General features: G+C 38.7%; 2 protein-coding genes across 2 annotated transcripts in view; one reads left to right on the plus strand and one right to left on the minus strand.

The window, feature by feature from the left end:
* Positions 1 to 8,613, plus strand: part of LOC145355027 (cytohesin-3) — an 86,490-nt gene extending 77,877 nt beyond the window's left edge. Inside the window, exons 11-13 of the mRNA XM_080206802.1 lie at positions 196 to 267; positions 4,048 to 4,202; positions 7,752 to 8,613. Coding sequence (XP_080062928.1) covers positions 196 to 267; positions 4,048 to 4,202; positions 7,752 to 7,824 — 300 coding nt within the window. The 3' untranslated portion in view covers positions 7,825 to 8,613. The remainder of the gene's footprint in view (positions 1 to 195; positions 268 to 4,047; positions 4,203 to 7,751) is intronic.
* Positions 8,614 to 8,712: 99 nt separating this feature from the next.
* Positions 8,713 to 16,235, minus strand: part of usp42 (ubiquitin specific peptidase 42) — a 97,997-nt gene continuing 90,474 nt past the window's right edge. Inside the window, exons 19-20 of the mRNA XM_080206799.1 lie at positions 15,333 to 15,400; positions 8,713 to 13,031 (exon numbers count right to left, since the gene is read on the minus strand). Coding sequence (XP_080062925.1) covers positions 15,362 to 15,400 — 39 coding nt within the window. The 3' untranslated portion in view covers positions 8,713 to 13,031; positions 15,333 to 15,361. The remainder of the gene's footprint in view (positions 13,032 to 15,332; positions 15,401 to 16,235) is intronic.

Raw genomic sequence — 16,235 nt, forward strand, 5'->3', positions numbered from 1 at the left:
CATTGCATTGCCTCTGCCAACTTGTTAGTGATATTGAGTCTGTTGCATGTGGAAGTTCAGCTGCCATAAAGGGATAGTAATTATGAATGGCATGTCATTGTGATTCAGTACTGAAAAGAAACTAGTGGGCTGTGTGTGTGTTGTGGAATCCAAATTGCTGATGTTCATTAAGGTCCTAATTTATCATTATCACAGGATAAGGAACCTAGAGGAATAATTCCATTAGAGAATCTCAGTATCCGGGAAGTTGAAGATCCGCGCAAACCTGTGAGTAATTGACTTCATGATATTGGGTCTTGGTGATTTATCTGCCTGAGTGAATCAAAGAATTTGGTAATCGGACCATAAAATAAAAAAACCATGTTAATGGATTTTAATTATCAGACTTCACTTTGTCACCAGGCTTGAATGAATTTTAAACTCAAATTTAAATGCTCAAGGTCAGCTATCCCCAGTCCTTAACTTGTAAGGGTGCAGTTATTACCTGTGTGGGCAATGAATTTGTGCCTTAAGCACAATGCTGTACCTAATTCAGTAAGGCATAGGCAGGAAGACTTTATAATTGAGAAAGGAATAAAAATTTTAAAAGCCAATGTGCAAACTACAGGAATCTCTCTTGCTCCAAACATCAATTCAAATTGAATCCAATTCATTTCCACCACAGGAGAGATACACCTGATCCAAGCTGACAAGAACGTGCATTACACCTGACCTTGTGCTTGATCTTAGCCAAAAGACCAAGACTCATGGAGTAAGCAAGTTCCTGCAAATTGCAGTGCAGTAGAGAGAGGGCTAGTACATGTGACCAGAATCCCCCTTAACCTTTGCGATTGACACTTGCTGTCTGTGCTTGTGGATTAAGAATAATACCAGTGGGTTACTAATATTTGTGGAATCAAAACTTGAGAAACATTCAGAATTTTGTAAAAAGTGAACTAAAACGAATTCACTAACATGAGCACCTAACCCATTTTTAAAAAAGGAGGTAGACAAAAAGCAGGTAACTACAGGCTGGTTAGTTTAACATCCGTAGTTGGGAAAATGCTGGAATCCATCATTAAAGAAGAAATAGCAGGACACGTAGAAAAGAATGGTTCAATCAAGCAGACACAGCATGGATTCATGAAGGGAAAGTCATGTTTGACAAATTTACTGGATTTTTATGAAGATGTAATGAGTGCGGTTGACAGATGGGAACCGGTGGATGTGGTGTTTTTAGATTTCCAGAAGGCGTTTGATAAGGTGCCTCACAAATGGTTGCTGCATAAGATTAAGGTACACGGAGTTGGGGGTAAAGTGTTAGCGTGGATTGAGGATTGGCTATCTAACAGGAAGCAGAGAGTTGGAATAAATGGGCACTTTTCTGGTTGGCAGTTGGTGACTAGTGGTGCGCCGCAGGGATCGGTGCTGGGACCTCAACTGTTGACCATACACGTAGACGATCTGGAGGGGGGGACCGAGTGTAGAGTAACAAAGTTTGCAGATGACACAAAGATGAGTGGGAAAGCAAATCACTTGGAGGATGCAGAAACTCTGCAGAGAGATTTGGATAGGCTAAGTGAGTGGGTGAGGATCTGGCAGATCAAGTATAATGTTGGCAAATGTGACGTTATCCACTTTGGAAGGAATAATAGTAAAATGGACTATAAATTAAATGGTGAAAAATTACAACATGCTACTGTGCAGAGGGACCTGGGGGTCCTTGTGCATGAATCGCAAAAACTCAGTTTGCAGGTGCAGCAGGTGATCAAGAAGGCAAATGGAATGTTGGCCTTTATCACGAGGGGGATGGAGTATAAAAGCAGGGAGGTCTTGCTGCAATTGTACAAGGTACTGGTGAGGCCGCAACTAGAGTACTGTGTGCAATTTTGGTCTCCTTATTTACGAAAGGATATATTGGCCTTGGAGGGAGTACAGAGAAGGTTCACCAGGTTGATTCCAGAGATGAGGGGGTTAGCTTATGAGGAGAGATTGAGTAGATTGGGCCTGTACTCCTTGGAGTTTAGAAGACTGAGGGGAGATCTTATAGAGACATATAATGAAGGGGCTAGACAGGGTAGAAGCAGAGAGATTACTTCCACTTAGAAAGGAAACAAGAACTAGAGGGCACAGCCTCAAAATAAGGGGGAGTCAATCTAGAACAGAGTTGAGGAGGAACTTCTTTTTCCAGAGGGTATGAATCTTTGGAATTCTCTGCCCATTGAAGCAGTGGAGGCTACCTCATTAAATGTGTTTAAGTCACAGGTAGATAGATTTCTGATCAATAAGGGAATTGAGGGTTATGGGGAGCAGGCAGGTAAGTGGAACTGAACCACGATCCAGGTCAGCCGTGATCTTATTGAATGGTGGGGTAGGCTCAAGGGGCTAGACGGCCTCCTACTGCTCCAATTTCTTATGTTCTTATTCTTTAGATGATGGGGACTGAAAAAAAGTGGGGCTTCAATTCAACGCCTCATCCAAAAGACAACGTAGGTTAAAAAGGGAAGGACAAAGTATTAGAGGTGTTAGCAGTCTTAAAAATGGATAAATCTCCAGATCTAGATGAATTGTGACCTAGGGTCCTGTGGGAGGCAAGAAAGAAAATTGTAGGGGCTTGGATTTAAATTTTCGATTTCTGTTTGGCCATGGGGGAGATACCAGATGGAACACAATGTGGTTCTGCTATTTAAGAAGAGTTGTAGAGATGAACCAGGGAACTACAGACTATTGGAGAAACTTCTGGAGGAGAGCATCTGTCTCTACTTGGCACAGTTTGATCAGGAATAGTCAGTAGGCTTTGTCAGAGGGAGGTCATATCTAATAAATTTGATTGCACTACCCTCATCTACACACCTGGTCACCTCAAAAAATTCAATGCAGTTTATATGGATTTCACCAAAGCTTTTGACAAGGTCCCACATGGGAGACTTGTAAAGAAAAAATTCACTTGGGACAAAGGGTAATTTGATAGTGGATTCAAAATTGGCTCATTTGTAGGACACAGAGGGTGATGACTGCTTTAATGATTGTAAGCCAGTGTTCAGTGGCAAACCGCAGATCTGCGTTGGGCCCCCTATTATTTATTGATATAAGTGACATTGTCATCCACCTCCCACATAGGCAAAGATTGGCTGGGTAGTTAAGTGAGGTGGTGTCTTGGACTACAAGATGATATAGATAGAATGGTCAAATGGGTAGATAAGTGGCAGATGGAATTTAACCCTGAAAAATGAGGAAGTACTGTGAATGGTAGGAGACTGGAAGTTCTGTGGAACAAAGGGACCTTGGTGTGCTCGTTCATAGATCTCTAAAAGTGGAAGGGCATGATAGTAAGGTGATGAAAATGGCATATGGGACAATTCCCTTTATCAGTTGAGGCATAGATTACAAAAACAGGGAGGTCATGTTGGAGTTGTAAAGAACTTTGAGGCCACAGCTAGAGTACTGTATGTAGTTCTGGTTGCCACATTATCAGAAGGATGTGATTACACTGGAAGGGTGCAAAGGAGATTCACCAGGGTGCTGCTTGGAATGGAACATTTGAGTTGAGAAGTTGGGTAGGTTTGGGTTGTTTTTGTTGAAGCAGAGAAAACATATGTCCTGATTGGGGTGTACAAGATTGAGAGACACATGGACAGAGTGCATAAGAAGCAGCTGTTCCCCTTAGTTGAAGGGCCAGTCATGAGGGGCCATACCTTCAAGGTGAGGGCCAGGATGTTTGGGGGAGAATTTGAGGAATTTTTACCCAGAGGGTGGTGATGGTCTGGAATGCACTGCCTGGGAGGATGGTAGAGGGGGGTTACCTCACTCTTTAAAAAGCATCTGGATGAATACTTGGCACATAACACTTGGCATATTCAGGGCTACAGGCCAAGTGTTGACAGATGGGTTTAGGTGGGAGTTCAGGTGTTTCTAATGTGTTGGTGTGAACTTGATGAGCCAAAGGGCCTCTCCTAATAGAACTCTATCAACCTTCTGACTTAGGGACGAGTGTGCTAACAACTGTACCATTGTCAATACAGCTTACTAGTGACTCCTGTTTTGACATCAGATTTTTCTGCTCTTCAGAACTGCTTTGAGCTTTTCAATCCTAGCCACAAAGGCCAGGTGATCAAAGCCTGCAAGACTGAAGCTGATGGCCGGGTAGTCGAAGGCAATCACGTGGTTTACAGAATATCTGCACCAACACCAGAGGAAAAAGATGAATGGATAAAATCAATCAAGTATGTAAATAGGTTTTGGTGTCTGATTTTGAATATGATGTTCTTTGTCCTCAGTGCATCTGAATTTATTTATAATCTAGAACAAAAGTTCATGAGGGTACCTGGCAATCAAATGTCAAACTTGGTACCAAGTCATGTTTTAACTTTGTTATTTTTCATAATAGTATCCCTACACTGCAGAAGGAGGCCATTCGGCCTGTCAAGTCTGTACCGACCATCATCTCACCTAGGCCCTATCCCCATAATCCCATGCATTTGCCCTAGCTCGTCTCCTTGACGCCTAAAGGGCAATTAACACGGCCAATCTACTTAACCTGCAAATCTTTAGACTGTGGGAGGAAACCCCCACAGTGACCCAATCCATGAATTGAACCTGGGTCCCTGGTGCTGTGCTGCTCATGCATATGCATGAAAATGTAAAAACTTGCAGGGCTTTGGGCAAGGAGAAAATTGGATGATTCTCAAAGCATTGATAGGCTCATTTGGGAATTTGTGGGGGGAAGGCCTGGTGTAACATTGTATGAGACCATGCATGACTGATCACGTACATCTTTCCTTAATTGTCTTATGGTCTAAAGATTTGGCTGTACTCTATTTGGAGGGACATCCATCTTGTGGACACTCTGCTGCCTTTACCAATAACAAGCAGAACTGCTACCAAAACCAGTATCTTGGTATCACAACCTCAACAAGTCTTAATTTTATGCTCCTTGGATCTGGTGAATTCTTGCTGTTCTGTATAGTTTTTTGTCATCCTATAACAAAGGTAGTTTAGATTGAGCAGGACATGTGTGGCATAAATATTTCTTAAAACCCCCCCCTATAATCACCGTCTCCAAGAGGATCAAATCATTGCCCCATGACTTTGAATGGTGTTACCATCACTGAATTCCCCCAATATCAAATCCTGGAGGTTACCATTGACCAGAAATCCTCTGGACTAGCCATATAAAGATGGTGGTTACCTTCCAACCCACAAGCACTACCATTTAAGAAGGATGAGTAGCAGATACTTAAACACCACCTGGAGGTTCCCCTGCAAGTTATTCACCATCTTGACTGGGAAATATATTGCAGTTTCTTCACTTGTGCGGTCAAAATCCTAGAATTCTCATCCTAACAGCACTGGGTATATCTACATCTCAGGGACTTGGTTGTTCAAGAACCATCTCCTTGAGCAACTAGGGATGGGTAGTAAATGCTGGTCTAACCAGCAACACTCACATACCATAAATGAATTTAAAAAAGATGTTAGAAGCAAACATGGGCACAAACAGAAACTGCTGGAAAATCTCAGGTTAGCCAGCATCTGTGGAGTTGAGATTAGATGATCCTTCAGAGCTAAAACTGCCTCCATTGGGATTAACTGTTAAGATTATGACAAGTAATTGGGGAAGAGAGCTCACTTTTGAGTGAAAGTGGGAAATTAATTGAAACAGGTACACTACTGGGGTTTATGGAGATTGTTGTAGATAATAGCCAGCATCAAAGATCAGCTTGGTACTGTGAAATCTTTGGATATTTGCAGGCTCATGCCTATATAGTAGTGACCTAAGGGAGAACTTAAATGTTGGTTGCTCCAAACAATTCATTGTTCCTCAGACCACTCAATGTCTGAAATAACAATTGCAGTTTATTTTGCCTGCTCCATCATGGCTGATGTGCCTCCCATTCATGTAGTGAGTTATTGCAGAAATATTTTGGCATTATATCATGAGTGGTATCAGCAGGGAAACTATATTTGGTTAAAGATGTCCTGTCCCAAGTTTTTAGAACACTGGTTTAGGGGTAGCTGAAGAGTCTGTTCAGAACATACACTGTCCATCTGGCAAGTGTTCCAAAGAGTAAACTCAGTGTAAAAAGTAAATTACATAAGGTACAAACCAAATCAGTTTGCCACTCACTACATTTACAATTAGTTAATATTTCACAGAACCTATTTCCAAACCTTTGGCCTTTCCTCTGCATTTGTGGTGGCTGCCACCACAAGCTTTAGTCCATCCCTCCAGCATGTAGTCCTGGCTGTTTAGAATATTCCAGTCTTCAACACTGTCACTGTTTAGATGCCAAGGTTGTGTACATCCCTGGGAAGAGCCCATAGAGTACAAATTACTATTATGGTGAAGCTGCTGGGAATGAACCTTGACAAAAATGACCATTTCTTTCCAGACCTCCTTTGGCAAAGGCACATTCCAGGAAGAGTGGTGTAGTGGAAGGGTCCTTTTCTAGCTGGAGGTCTGTCACTAGTGGTATGCTGCAGGGCTCAGTACTGGGACGTCTTTTTGTAATATACATAAATGACTTGGAAGAGGGAGTAAGTGTTGTGAGCAGCAGATTTGCAGGTGACACTAAGATGCCTTGACTGGCAGGCAGTGAGGAGCAGTGTCTGGCAATGCAACAGGATATAGATAGGCTGGTATATTGGGCAGATACATGCAAATGGAGTTTAACCCTGATAAATGTGAGGTGATGCATTTTGGCTGAAATAATGTAGGCGGGAGTTATATGATAAAGGGTAGACCTATAAAGAGTATAGAAACACAGCAGGACCTGGTGGTGCAAGTGCACAAGTCTTTGAAGGTGGCAGTACAAGTGGAGAAGGTTGTGAAGAAAGCTTATGGTATGTTTATAAGAAGGGGTATAGAGTATAAGAGCTGGAGTCTAATGTTGCAGTTGTATAGAATGTTGGTTAGGCTGCATTTGGAGTACTGCGTCCAGTTCTGGTCACCTTACTACTGGAAAGATGTGGAGACCCTGGAGAGAGTGCAGAGGAGGTTTACCAGGATGCTGCCTGGTATGGAAGGACTGGGTTATGAGGAAAGATTGAGCAAATGGGACTGTTTTCCCTTGAAAGAAGGTGACTGAGGGGAGATCTAACAGAGGTCTATAAGATTATGAAAGGTATAGATGAACAGTGGTAAGCTTTTTCCTATGTTAGAAACACACATTATGTGGGGTCATGGGTGGGCTTAGGGTGAGAGGGATGAGGTATAACACAGATGGTAGAGGGAGGTTTTTCTACACAGAGGGTAGGGGGGTATGGCATGCTCTTCCATGCAAGGCAGTGGAGGCAGGCACGCTGGAGTTGTTTAAGAGTTACTTAGACAGGCACGTGAGTGGGTTGAAGATGGAGGGATATAGGAGATTGTCTTAAATAAGGTTCAGTGTGGGTTTCCTCCCACACCCCAAAGATGTGCTATTAGGCTGACTGGTGTAATAAATTAGTTTTCCCTCAATGTGGAATGCCATAAGCATAGATAAGGGTCATGGGGGGTGGGGGGGGGGGGGGGGGGAAGAGAACTCAATGTTAAAATGGCAGCACAGGCTTGTTCAGCCAAAGGGCCTGTTTCCCAGGCTGTTCTGTTCTTTGGATGTGGACAATGATCTTTCCCCACTACAGACTCCTCAATGGGGATGTGTGGAGGTAAATACCAGGCAGAAAGGGCTTTCTTACCACCAGCCAAGCCGTCTTGTTGCTTAACTTTGCATATTTAAGGACTTGGATTAAAGTTTAAACCTGTATGGACTAATATGTTTGTTTGTTTCTAGAGCCAGTATCAGCAAGGATCCCTTCTATGACATGCTGGCCACCAGGAAAAGGAGGATTGCTAATAAGAAATAACGGTGCAATAACATGCTGGCTCCAAGTCGCCTGGCAGTACTGAACTACAAACCAGTCTTTTGAAGCTTTTTTTGAAAAAATGAAGGAAGCAACATAAACTGTCCTCCTTTTTGGAGGTTATTGGGCATTCTTCTGCCTAGTTTTGCATAAGCCTTGATTTTTAAAAAAGTGTTAAGACAGAATCAGAAACTTCAACTGAAGCAATGTGCAGCTGTATGAAATTTTTAAAAAAAAATTTTTGCACAAACTAATTTCTATCTAGGAGTAAATCATAGCACCTGTGACCCAGCAGGCCTGAGGCAAGAGTGCAAGCGGTTGGATTACTTTCACAAAAACAAATGAGCTGCATCTATACAAGGAAAAAAATTGTTTATCAACATATTTTTGTTTATCAATTTTAGAAAAACTAATATTTGAAAGGCCATAAAGGTAAACAGCTGTAAAATACTTTAAATATTGCTAGAATGAGTAAACCTATATAGAAAAAAGAGCATTAATCATTCTTGTTGCAACCTGAGAATCATGGATTAGTGCTGTTTCTGGCACAAGTGAAACCAAATGTTGACTATTCTCACAAGAATGATCCTAATTTAATATATAATCTGCATTATAACATGGTAATTGTATATTTATTTTCTTAGTCCAGTTGCAAAATGTTTGTATTGTAATTCTTCTAAACCTTAAGTTATGTGTAAATATTGTACAGTTTTTTTGTTGATACTAAAATATTACAATACATATTGTCAATGACCTGCAGAAATAAAACCTATTACAGTTGGGGGAAAAGGATCCCTTTAGGTTTTCTCTAACTGCTTGACCATGACAAACACAATCTATGCTGCTCCCATTCTGACCTCTTGCAGAATCTCATTTCCATCATGGCTTTGCCTTCAGCTATCTTGGCATTGGATTTCTCTCAAAACTTCTGCCACCTCTTAAGATCCTTAAACCTACCTCTTTGACCAAGCTGTTATTAATAGTTTTTGTATAGAGCCAAGAACAACTGAAAAATCCAAAGTAAAACAACAAGGACCATGACTAGATGTGTTTGTACTGGCTGAAAGACACAGCAGAAATGAACATTACTCTGCTTCTCAAAAATAGCTAGATGGATGCAGTATTAATATTGCAACATATCCTTAGTTATTTCATAGGAGGCAGTAAATACCAAGCTTGTCTCCACTTAATCACACCATATGATCTCTTGCTTGCAGAGATAAATAAGGCTGGCTCTAACATTCAATCTATATAGCCAGCTAGCATTGGATATATAGTGGGAACCTACTTAATTTCTTCTCAGATGGCAGCAAATGTGACAATTGGATAAAACACATCCATTTACAAAATTTAACACAACTTTCAACGTGTATATTTTGATGTCTAAATAGTATTGGTCCTAGAGTCTAGATGGTAATTTTTCTAATCAGGAGTTTCACAGAAGCTAGTTTTTAGATATCCAAGAATTAACTAAGTCTAGAAACATCAACCTTTTGAAGAAACAAAAATAGAAAATGCTGGAAAATCTCAAGTGTGACAGCATCTGAGCAGAAACAACATTGAGTCTGGATAACCCTTTGAGTCTAATAATCCTTCAGAGCTCTGACAATGTTGGTTCTACTGTCTCCACAGAAGCCGTTAGGTAGATTTTCCAGCATGTTTCAGATTCCTGCACCCACACAGTATTTTGCATTAATCTTTGAAGAAAGCAGTTTGTAAATCTTTTACTCACGATAGCCATCAATGAATGATAGCAACAGATTAAAACTAGGGTTAGAGTAGAATGGAGATGCAAAGACAATGACCTATTAGGATTTTTTCCTGAATTATGTGGGTGATGAAAATGCATTCAAAGGATTGATATCACTGCTTTGTTTGAAATAAGGCCTTTCATTGCAAAACATCTATTTGAAGACACTTAATTGAAGCAAACTCTACTTTTGCCATAAGATTAAATATCAGAAATGATACTTTACCAATTACTCTGCAGAAGGATAAGGAAATGAATAAATTTAAATTCCATTCCTACCCCTATATAAAACTAGCCAGTGGCTTTCTCACACAGCTGTCATCTATTTCCAGGGAAAAAAGCCTATTTTAAAAGTTTTTACTACAACAATCCGTTGAAATGGTTTATAATCAAAGGATGTTTTAGGGAAAGGTTTTGTTTTTTCCCCAATAAATAATCAGATTTAACATGATTCTTAGTCTAAAAACAAATAAGTTACTTTTTTGAAAAGCAATCAAACCCAAAGCTTGAGGATTAAGAATGTTAATTTCTAGCCTACTGTCCTGACATGCTGTCCCACTTCCCAGTAATCTATGCTACATTACCTACCTTTGGCAGGAGTCCTTTGTTGTTTGAATGCAGTGTAGTTTCTAAATGCAAACAGACTAGAACATTGTTAACAAAGTATCAAAGCTCTATTGATGACATGATCCCACTTGCCCATTTTGGACTATAGAATGATTGAGACTAAATTGACAGATAAAAGCATATTGAGGCTTCAAGTGTACTTCTGTGCTTTTTACTTATTGCAGGTAATAAATAGTATTTACAAAGATAATCTGGGTGCTGTATTACATACCAATTTAAACACCTTATGCCATACCTGAGACCAAAAGAAGTGTTACTTTTATCCTTTGAGGATGATGATTTCTTCTCCCTCAGATGAGCTGGTACAATACTCCCCCTCAAACACCTCTGGATTATCCTTTCTCACTATTCGACCTCCAATAATATCAAATCAGATGTGGAAGCATGAGACTTTCCCCAAAAGTGTGGCAGCTGAAACATGATTGTTCTGTTGGATGATCTTGCAACCGTAATAACTGCTTCCTTTTATCAAGCTATGTAAAGCTCTCTTACTAAGCTTTGCACCTCTGAAACCTTAACCAAATGTAAATAAGTAATAGGAATATTTGAGGCAGGGAAGGATTAGTGGTCTTAATGCAAATCCTGACTACAGGTGCAAATGTAAATCTTTGCAGGTGATTTCACCATAAAGGAGTGCCAAAGGTTGTTAACTCCCTGCTGCATGAGGTTAGCTTAAAGAATTTACCAGAAAACCTTATTTGTGTTTTAATTGCAATATCAAGAATAATAGGAATTAGGTCTAGTTGGATTGTCATTTTCCCAGCATGTAGAGATAAAAAATATTTCAATCTTGATCATAATTCTGGGAAAAAATTTTTAGTCATATATATTGTATTTTTTATTTTTTTTCACTACAGATTAGTGGACAGTTAAAAAATCTGAGGCAAACCTCAATTTTGAGAAGGGAGGCAAGTATGTCAAAAATAAATCCAGTTATTACAAAGACAGCTGAAGATTCTGCCACTATCTCCATTGGTAAATATGCCACTTGGATACTCAGCCAAGCAGATCTATGTATAATCTTTGGAGTTAGTGAAGCAGAACAGTAAATCTCAACCAGGGAAGCAGGAAGCTACCATCAGCTTTAGTGTTCCAAACTAGGCACAGGGCTTAAGGTCCCCATGATTGAACAGCCTGACCACTACATCAACGTTTAGGCACAAAGGGTGGGGAAATTTGGGTAGGGTTTCCAGCATTTGTGGGAAAGCACTGGGAGGTCGACAAGCACCTGTCATCCATAATTCAAAGAAAGCTCAAACGTTGAGTAAAATTTATACTTCAAGTCAGAGAAAGATAGCAAAGCTATTAGAAATCAAATTTTACTTGCTGAAATTTAAACAGGAGTAAAACACAACTGAGGGGGAAATCATTTGCAGTGGTACTCATGTGTTACATGAAGATAAAAGCTCTGAATTCACAACTCCTTATTCTAAAGGAAACACAATTTTGAACCAGTGCACAAGGAGCTGCTGTTCTTTGGCTGCATATGGATGTTGACTTGCATGGTGAAAGCAAATGCATCAACACGTTGCATTGTATACACATTTCTTTTCAGCTTTACTTCATGTTTGTACATTCTACAAATTTCACATGCTACAGTACAATATGGGCAGATGGTGGATTATCCATCCAAAAAGTCTCGACCAATCCAATTAATTAAACTTAAACATACTTCAGTACAGCTCTGAGCCACACACATTTTTTGTATGAATCACACAGATTACATTTTTGTTTTGACTTGTTTTCCTGATACAGGACCAAAGTTGAAATCGCTGGTATCACAGTTTGAGTGTGCCTCAGTTTTAATCTAATTGACAGGATCCATTTCTGTCTGTAACTAGAAACATTTAAAAAGACTGTTTATGGTCAATACAAGGATAGGAAGTAGCAAATGTGCAAGAAAACGTAATTGCTGCTTTGCAGATAAAGCCCAGCAGAAATATATACCCAAATCCTTTGCCATCACTTTTGCGCAGCAGATTCACATCTTTAATGGTCAAGATGACACTTTAAAAGAAAGCATATGGACATATGTATAATTTAGCCCTGGGAAACATTTAAAAAGTTTAGTTGTACAAAGTGTACACTAATTTAGAACAGGAATACTAAAATAATTTACATTCTAAAGCCCTTTTGTTGCACAAATAACAAACTTTAAATGAGTACCCATTACTGAATTACTTATTTTAAATTACTGTGGAAAAAATCTCAACCTGATATTCTAGGTTATGTCATTTTGAAAGTTATTAAAAAGTTTCTAGTTTCAGACAGTAACTCAGTACAGAGAAGTGACTTAAAATTTCTCTCAAAAGTCTGCTTCTCTTATGACCATTTTGTTCTTGAAAAACTTTGGGTTCATCAAATAAAATTTAGTGCTGGGTTTATTCAAACAAACCAATGATTTCACAGTCTGTTGCACTATTCCTGCTTTCCAAGTAGCCATTTCCTGGTCCTTTTTTTGCACCAGTTTGCACCCAATACTTAACCACTAAAAATTACACATAACACATGAGTAGTAATCAAACCTGAGTCTGTGGCTGAGCAGCATTCGAATCTTTAAAAAAAAATTCCAGGGTGACCATTTATAAATTACAGTTATTTATACAATATTTGTACAGTGTTCATCAAGGAACAGAAACTAACAATCCATTTCGGATTTTTCACTAAATGTGTAAATTAAAAAAAGTCCCCAAGAAGAAAACTACAGTTTTCTCATCCGGTTGGTAAAATTCTGTACAGTATTTTAAGGAATAAAGCACCACAATCTGAATTGCCAAGTGAGAGTTCTTTGATGGTATCACGCTTTGCAGAGATCGTTAAACCAGTCACACATCTGAGCAAAAACAGAAAGATATAATTAGACTCGGCATTAGCTAAATTAGCAAAAGTAATCCCTCACTGACCAGATGGCAGCTTCCTTTGTGAGTAGAATATGGAATATTTCTGAAGCTCTTACTACTTTTGGTTCTGAATACTTTCAGATTACTGTGCACTAGTTATTGTTGGCTGGTGACTCAGCCAGTGAAGTAAGACCAGCTCTCAAGGTTTAGATCCAATGGCATGATACAATGCAGGAGCCAAATGACTTGCCCGCTGCAACATCAAATAAAGATGTATTAACCATTACATAGCACTTGTTCAAGTTACAAATCACATATTTAACTTTCTGCAACTAAAAAACCCAACTAATTCATTAATAGAAACTGAGTGCAGACAAACAGGTAAATGGGATTTAAAAAATCCAATTTTTAAAACAAAATGGTGACAGTACATTCAAGGGAATATAAGATGAATTCTTCTTTAGTGTTCACAGACAGCGTAGACAGAAGGTAAAATATTCCAGGGTAGGAGGTTAGGTGGTTCAAAGTATTAAAATTGAAATTTTAAATACAGCAATGATTGGCTTCCCTAAGGAACATAAAGGAAAAGGAGGCAGTGGGAATGGTCTAAGATATTAAACCCATGAAAAATATCTAGAGTAATAATCTAAAAAAATACACTAGACATTGAAAGTCTCCAAATTACATAAAAACATGCATTAATTCTTAACACTGCATCTCCTCTCCCTAAACATTAACACTCAAGTATGATTAAGTGAGTTAGTAAAATTGACATTAACTCAACGCCATCAAGAATTCTGACCAATTTTATTTGGCTTTTTGCAAATGTTTCTGAAATACTTGATATATCTATGAAGATCATCCATGGCCTTGTAGCAAACAGATTGGTGGATTCAATTAGGAGGAGAATCTGGAAAAACTGCAGTTCTTTCCATCAGAGATGGTGATGTGGTGTTAAAAATTGTAATGACATTCAATAAGATAGTTAAATCAGAGAGGGCACTAAATTAAGATCACCACCAAAGAAAAGGGGAGAAGTTCAGAGAAATGTTTTTACACAACATATTGTTGCAACATTTTTATTAGAAGTGATTAGGGATTTTGCTTCTGCTACTGCTTTATAAAAGGAAAATGGATAAATATTAACAAAAGCATTCCAAAGGTATGGGGAATACGATTACGTTGACAGCTATGTCATAGAGATGGCAGAGGCACAGTAGTTGAAGCATCTTCCCTGAAAGTCCTATTAAACCACAAATCACTTGCCCAACCCCACACATCCACTTAGTTACTTGTTCAAAAATCTCACTTACAAAACTTGACTGATTACTCCCTATGATTCATGCATACTTTAGATTTTTGGATTCGGTATTTTATGCAATACCCTCAAGTATTTTAATCATACTGGTGTTTCAATAATGAGGCTAATGAATAATTACCAGGTTTAAACCACCCTTATGGAACTTCGAGACTACATTTAGCAGTCCTCAAGAATGGTTCCAATATTTATACAGCTATTAAAAAAATTACTCAAGGCATCACTCATTTCCTCTAATTCACTGATGATTCCAGGATGAATTCCATCTGGCCCAGGAATCTACTGGATACTTAGTCCTTCCGGTTTCTGCACTGAATATTTTCTCTAATGTGTGTTATGGATTCCCTGGTCCCATGAATAACAGCTGGAATCTGTCTACGACCTGTCTTCTTTTGGGAGGTTTGAAGACTTCATTTGTTACATTGTCCAGAATCTCATGTAGTAGCTTTCCCCAGTTCACCCTATAGTCTATCCTTTGGTCTGCTATTAAAGTAACTTTAAAACCATTAAAGTCCCTTTGCTGTTGATCGATTTTTTCTAACATTGAGTTAATCCTTCTATTCCATTTATAAATCTCACTCCTCTGCACTTGCATATTTTAAAATATTTGTTTCTTTAGCTTCCTTCCAACCTTTTATTAAAGCATTACAGTTTAAGTCCTGCTGTGTTTAACCTTTTAATAATAGATTATTTTTTTCCCTTCAAGCTGCTTCATATCCTTAAATAGCTTTGATTTTCTTCTGTTTTTAAGTCCGATTTACTTATTAATTTTCTTCAAGATTAATCTCAACACTTCAAAACTAAACTTCTACCAGTTCATTATTTCTGACTCTATCTTTGAAAATAAAGTCAAATTTAACAGTGCAAAGCTCTCTGGGACTCAAAGTTAATCTTGAACAAAGTCTGGTACAAGACAACGCTTTGTAATTAGTTAACTATAACTTCATGAGTTTTTCACCAGTGTTTGATCACCAACCTGTATTAAAGTTTATCTTCCATGCATGCTTAGTGAGTTTTCTGCTCTTCATACCTCTTCTCACCAGTCTGTAAAACAAACGTAACCATCAATATCACATGCTCAATTCTCTTCAGCCAAGGGCCCATAGTCAATGCAACGTGTACAAGCATATATGTTGACGAAACACTTGAAATCGTGCAATAGGTGAATATTTCTTTTAATTTTCTGAACTGTGCATTTCACTGTTCAGGGAAATTTTGGGAGTTTGTTTTAAAAAAGTGTTGAGTGCTACAATTGGAAAGTGAGACACTTGCACTTATCTCTCATAAGCTTTAAACTCAAAGGTTGCATAATCTCTGAATATAAAGGAAACAATTTTAGGGTATGGATTAAAAACAGGCCTAACTGGATAGGTCTTTCAAAGAGCAAGCATGGACACAATGGCCCAAATGGCTTCTCTTATGTGCTGTATGATGATTCTGCAAGTCTCCAATAGGCCTGGTTTGAAGCAATCAGGTGACAAGAGAGACATGTCAACTCAACTTGGCATCAAGTTTCCCTGTACTAATCTAAAAGCAATATTTCATCAGTTTGATTCTGGATTCAAACCCAATTTAATTGCATAAACTTGGTTTATATTCCCTTGAGTATAGACTGAGGGGTGACATAATCACACATATTTAAAATATTTCAAGTATTCTACAGGGCTGATAAAGACAAATAATGTCCTCTATCAGAAGTACTGAGTGCGAGGGAACAGGACTTTCAAAATTAGAGCTAAGCTCTTGGAAGAAAATCAGGAAAGCGTTTTTCACAAGAGATACTGGAAATCTGGAATTTGCAAATGTCTGGGTGTCAGTATAAATAGAACTTAAGATTGAGTGTAATAACTTTTAAAAAAGGCAAAGGTATTAAGTGATA

The sequence above is a fragment of the Carcharhinus amblyrhynchos genome, chromosome 18 (assembly GCF_965287045.1).
Source record: "Carcharhinus amblyrhynchos chromosome 18, sCarAmb.v2.hapA, whole genome shotgun sequence".
Lineage (NCBI taxonomy): Eukaryota > Metazoa > Chordata > Chondrichthyes > Carcharhiniformes > Carcharhinidae > Carcharhinus > Carcharhinus amblyrhynchos.